Here is a 6,060-nt window from a genome sequence, read left to right on the forward strand (position 1 = left end):
AAAGGAATATTTTGGGTTGAAACTTTGGAGAGAACCAAGCTTTGATAGCTTCTCTCCCCGCTTATTGCAATAAATGAAACAAAAGGCCTTCGCTGTGTCTTGGCTGGTTTACCAACTTAATTTCTGTCCATAAGGTGGCCCTGCCAGAGAAAATGGCATTTATAGGCCTTATACTTTGCAACTTCTTCTGCATTAATTCAGCTCTTCCACCGAAAGCAGGGGGACAGATAGTAGAGTAGTTCCTCACTAGGAAAGTGTCAGGTGCAAAGAATCAGGACCATGTGTTATGCTGCGGTTCAGAATATTTATTGCTCAAGCCTACACACAAGAATCTAGTCAAACTAAAATTCAACACTAAATTCAGCGGGAATTGAAGAGGGGTTAGGACTTGGATCATTTATGGGAACGTAGCAATTCTAGGCTTCCTTAACTGCACCACCCCCAGCTCTGCCTGCTGCTCTCCTACAGGACAGTGACTAATGAAGGGCAGAAATTTACTCGTGCGCTATTAAAGATGTCTGCATTTGGATTACTTTGGTGTGGGGGGGAAAAATGGTATGGTCGCAGCCACCATCTTGACCTTGTTGACACCCTCCTGCCCGTGCATGACCCATGTCCAGTTTGGTATCTCTTAACAGGAGCTGTTGAACAGATCGATTTTCTCCCGCCCGTAGAGATCGGCGAGAATTTTCTGCAGTTTCTCCAAGCTCCATTCTTTTACTTCGTTCTCACTGTTCTTTGCAATGGCCGCCCACGACGCCCTCTTCTTGTTGTCCTTCACACAGCATGCTGCGGACCAGATGTGGCTAGGTTTATTGACTCGGTGACCCGAGAGATACTCCTTTCCCGGAACCACCCCTGCAATGACATACATGTCAAGGCAGGCCTGAGCTTCCTTCCGGATTCGGTTTTCATAGCTCGCCCAGGCATCCTGGTTGAGTTTGCTGAACTGGGGCACGATGTTAGTCAAGCTGGAAGTTGCGGCTCGACTGTCTTCATTGGGTTGGTGGCCCACGGGGTTCAAGTGTCCCTTTTCAATGCTTAAGGAATGGGTGTAATCTTCAGAAACGGCCTGGCTCTTTTTTAGCGAATCGGCAGGAATGTTGGCTTGACGCTCGTCCTCCATGCTCTTGCCTAAAGTGGGATCTGCAAGCTGGAAAGCAAAGGGAACAGAGTTAGACTCCTGCATCCAGTTTTGGTCACCACGATGTAAAAAAGATGTCGAGACTCTAGAAAGGGTACAGAGAAGAGCAACAAAGATGATTGGGGGACTGGAGGCTAAAACATATAGGGAACGGCTGCTGGAATTGGGTATGTGTAGTTTAATGAAGAGAAGGACGAGGGGGGAAAGAATAGCAGTCTCCCAATATCTCAGGGGCTGCCCCAAAGAAGAGGCAGTCAAACTATCCTCCGAAGCGCCTGAAGGGAGGACAAGAAGCAACAGATAGAAACTAACCAAGGAGAGAAGCAAGCTAGAACTAAGGAGAAACTTCCTGACGGTGAGAACAATTAATCAATGGAACCATTTGCCTCCAGAAGTTGTGAGTGCTGGAGTGGAACAGCCTGCCTCCAGAAGCTGTGAAAGCTCCAACACTGGAAGTTTTTAAGAAGAGACTGGACAGCCATTTGTCTGAAATGGTATAGGATTTCCTGCCTGAGCAGGGGGTTGGACTAGATGACCTCCAAGGTCCCTTCCAACCTGTTGTTGTTGTTGTTATTGTTGTTATTGTTGTTGTTGTTGTTGTTGTTGTTGTTATTATTATTATTATTATTATTATTATTATTATTATTATTATTATTATTATTATTAAATATCTCAGGGGCTGCCCCAAAGAAGAGGGAGTCAAGCTATCCTCCGAAGCACCTGAAGGCAGGACAAGAAGCAACGGATGGAAAATGGAAAATAACCAAGGAGAGAAGCAAGCTAGAACTAAGGAGAAACTTCCGGACAGTGAGAACAATTAACAGGTGGAACAACCTGCCTCCAGAAGTGATGAATGGAGCAACACTGGAAGTTTTTAAGAAGAGACTGGACAGCCATTTGTCTGAAATGGTATAGGATTTCCTGCCTGAGCAGGGGGTTGGACTAGATGACCTCCAAGGTCCCTTCCAACTTTTTTATTGTTATTGTTATTGTTATTGTTATTGTTATTATTATTTATTATTTATTATTATTATTTATTATTATTATTATTATTATTATTATTATTATTATTATTATTATTATTATTATTATTATTTATTATGCAACACCAACCCAGGTTAGGGGATCAACCGAAGAAGGAAGAAGAATCTGGACAATTGTAGTGTTTTAGGCACAAGAGAAATGACAGAAGTGAGGGTGTAAAATCCAAAATCTCTTTCAATGCAAGGATCCAAATTAAAACAATCCAAATAAATCACCTTCCAGTCTTCACTTAAAACACTTCTGACAAAGGGAAGCACACTAGCGTTCTCGGTTGCTGATACCACTGCAATATGACTTCTACCGAGAGGGAGGAGAAACAGCTAGATCAGACTCTGCCTTCCCAAAATGTAAGACCAAATTCTCTGCCTGCTGGCTGGAGAATATTTGTAGCTCAGGGTTGAAATGAGGGGTCCTTGATGCTCTCTTGAGCTTGCGGACGTTGTCTTGCAGACATTCCGTGACCTAAGTAGGCAACATCATCAGAGCACCGATGATGTTATCGAGTTTGGAAAAATGAAATGCCTGTAAGAAGGCCACCAAGTTTAGAGAGCACCAAGGAACTTGGGGAATTCTGGACATCTCCAGAATCCAGAAATCCACATAGCTTAAAGCTGTGGAGCGTGAGAAATCCTGAGCTCGACGGGTCAACGGTTAGAAACAGACCGCTTGAAGCAGACCATCTCTAGAGCTAGGCGGGTGAAGGGGGCAAAAAAATGCCTTTACCTGAGGCTCAATCATCCAACCGCGGTACCTGGGGCCGTGTCCGGGCTTGCATTTGTAAGCGGAGTATATGGGGATGCGCTTCTCTCGATCGTACATAGTGGCAAAATGGTAGGCGTTGTTGTAAAACTGGCAAATCCTGGCAGGGTTGCCCGGCGTTAGAGCATCGCCAGGTGGTGACTTATCCAAAAAGAACTCTAGACAACTCTTGAAGTCTTGCACCACTTCGGCTTCTGCAGGCAGGGGGAAGCAGGCAACCATCAAAAGCAGGGACAGCAGCAACATGGCCTGGAAAGAAGATGACCATCAAAATCCCCACCAGATACTTTTGCCCTCCAACCTGGGCCAAGTATTGATTAAGACCGTTTATGGTTTCGCACAACGGTGAGCAGCAACAACCCGCTTCCTCCACCACTGCCAATGGTGCCGCTACTTTCTTTTCTATTCTCATTATGTCTTTCCTTGACGTTCACATTCACGCTTTCTGCTTGCGGGGAGAAAGAAAAATGCCCAATTTTCTTTCCTGACAGTGAGAACAATTAACCAGTGGAACTGCCCGCCTCCAGAAGTCGTGGATGCTCCAACACTGGAGGTTTCCAAGAAGAGACTGGACAGCCGTTTGTCTGGAATGGGACAGGGTTTCCTGCCTGAGCAGGGGGTTGGACTAGAAGACCTCCAAGGCCCCTTCCAACTCTGTTTATTCTGTTATTTGCTTTAACATGACAAGAGGAGGAGAACAGGAGGTATGGACTAAGTGTCTTCCAATTCTATCTTACTATGCATGTCATGAAGTGACCTGCAGCTCATCAAAGCTGATGCTTTTAATATAATGTGTTAGTTGAAAAAGGGGCTAACTGATTCCTCTGGATTTGTCGCCGCTATAACACGGCCTTCCTCGTACGATGTTATCAACTCCAGAATTCTAGGATACTAAGCAGCAATGTCTGAACCGTGTCATAACTTAGGAGAAAGATGATAGTATTTGTATGCCTAAGAGAAACTACAAGGAGGATGGTCAGGACCTCTTTCCTATGATCAGATAAGCCAAGAGAGAAACGGTGAGTATACAGGTTGCAGATCAGGAAATAATTGTCCTGCTTGTAAAAATTAGCTCTGCAGCTACCTAGGTTTTGTTTAAATGTAAGGGGAAATTTCCCGAAAGCAAGATCTGCACAACCAAGGACTGGTCAACCAATGAGGTTGTAGGTTCTCCATGTCCACCCAGAGTGGTGGTTGGCCTCCCTTTTGTTGGAGTCACTTATGAGAGGCTGGACAATCAGCTTTGATGGAGATCCCTGTCCTGAACAGGAAATTGATGGGTTCAAAGGACTCTGCAATGATATGAAGCAGAACTTCCCTGTATGGTAACTCTTGTAACCCGTATTATTTTTCCTAAATACATAGGTCAAAACTGACACCAGCCAGAGCATAGAACAACTCAAAGGAGTAGTACAAGACTGGAGGACGTGGAGGGACCTGACCCAGAGAATCACCAAGAGTCAGACATGACTGAAAGGATCATAGCCAAATTCATACATTGCAGCGACCAAAGATCAGTTCTCTTGTCACCCTAAGACGTGGCCTAACAGGCTTTGGTTGCCAAAAAGCAGGTGCTAACTCCATGAAGGGGAATAAAAAACGTCCTAATACAAGGAGCATTTAACTGTGGGATCAGTGTCCAGAGAAGTTCTAACTTTAATGTTCAAATGGAGTTGGGTCTCTCATTCATTCTGGATGCCTGAACCGAGTGCCAATTTACCCATCCTGGCTCTGCAGCCTGCTTCCCATAACGTGCACAATCAGGTCTGTCAAATATCTATTGGTTGCATTCATACAACCTACAAATATTGTTAGTTTTAGCCTTGGTTAGCTTTCTTGTGGCTTAATATATAGAGTTCAAACAGCTTTTTGGTTAGTTTCTGATTCAGGGTATCCTGCGGGGGGGAGGGGGGGGGAAGCAAGCTTATAGAAACCCAGATGCTCACCTGCACAGCTTCTTTCTCTAATAATTTTCTGAACTGCAACCCGGCTTAATTTGCAAGGAAGCTGTGAAATGGGTCTGCCATCAAGCCAATTAGCTTCCATTGTCCAAAAGAAAATGGTTCAGCTTAAGAATCCATCGGAGTTTGAATGCTTATTATTCAGAAGTACAGGGTGGGTTATGATATGCAGAAGCTATTCCAAACATAACGAAAGACCGCTTGCTAAAGCCTTCTTTTAGGGTGCAAGACTCACCTTTGGCTGTGCAATCCTTGGAGCAGGAGAAGATGAAGGCGACAGTGGCGTGGACAAGTCTGAAGCTTGAGAAGAAAGACCAGGGCTGTGAAAAACCCCTCCACAACTAGGATTTATAAAGGAACAGAAAATTGGCCCCAGGAGCTGAAGCAATAAATGCAAGGATGAGTCTTGCCTCTAAAACATCAGTCCTGATATATATATATTTTAAAAGAAAGCCCTAGTTTATCTCAGATTTGCAATTCAAGCTGGAGGAGCATCTGTACCAGAATCTCATCTGGATGTGCACATCAGAAAACCTGGGTGTGGCACGTGGAATTAAAAAGGGGAAGATAGTGCCAGCTTGATTGTAATGCACCTTGTTTTCCATCGATTAGGAAGCTGGAGGCAAGTTAAATTTTTATTTAAGTTGTTGGAGTTGTTTATTGTTTGTTTTTTTAAAAAAAAGAGCTTGCCACATCTGTTTATTTGTAAAAGAGAGTTAAAAAATGTAGATGTGGGAGAAAGTCAAATTGCAAAAGGCTCCGGGGTTTTAGTCTACAAACTTAATTCTGGGCTCATTTCTGGTGCTCACAAAAACTTGTCACTGTTTGTTTTTTTCTGAGATCTTTCTCATCTTTAACAATGGCAGCAGAATCCCTTAGCACTTCCAGCCTGGAGTTAATAGACCATCTGCAGCTTAAGGCAAGAGTTGCAAAAAGGTTTGTGTGTGTGTGTGTGTGTGTGTGTGTGTGTCTGTGTGTGTGTGTCTGTGTGTGTGTGTGTGTGTGTGTGAAGATGGATGGTAATTCCTGCATGCCCCACAACACCTGAGCCCCCCCTTTTTTTGCAATTTTTGGAGTTGACAAATATGAAGGTCAAAATTGGTGCTAAAACATGTTTATGACAGCTATTAAAACCTCTTAAGATGCAAGAAC

The 6,060-nt window shown here is 44.0% G+C and overlaps 1 protein-coding gene across 1 annotated transcript; it reads right to left on the reverse strand.

Annotated features, from left to right (window-relative positions):
* Positions 1-302: 302 nt before the first annotated feature.
* Positions 303-5,357, reverse strand: LOC308669734 (endonuclease domain-containing 1 protein-like). The gene is made up of 3 exons (XM_081330608.1): positions 5,144-5,357; positions 2,912-3,196; positions 303-1,153 (listed from the first exon to the last, which is right to left on the reverse strand). Exons 2-3 carry the CDS (start codon positions 3,191-3,193, stop codon positions 632-634), a joined length of 804 nt encoding a protein of 267 aa, XP_081186734.1. The 5' UTR covers positions 3,194-3,196; positions 5,144-5,357; the 3' UTR covers positions 303-631.
* Positions 5,358-6,060: the final 703 nt, after the last annotated feature.

The sequence above is a fragment of the Vipera berus genome (assembly GCF_964194415.1).
Source record: "Vipera berus genome assembly, chromosome: 6".
In the NCBI taxonomy this organism is placed as follows: Eukaryota; Metazoa; Chordata; class Lepidosauria; order Squamata; family Viperidae; genus Vipera; species Vipera berus.

Excerpts from the sequence above, each read along its gene's own strand:
- LOC308669734 (XM_081330608.1), bottom strand. The coding sequence starts at position 3,193 with ATGTTGCTGCTGTCCCTGCTTTTGATGGTTGCCTGCTTCCCCCTGCCT. Across the intron at positions 1,154-2,911 it reads GTTGGATGATTGAGCCTCAG|CTTGCAGATCCCACTTTAGG; the intron begins GTAAAGGCATTT and ends TTTGCTTTCCAG.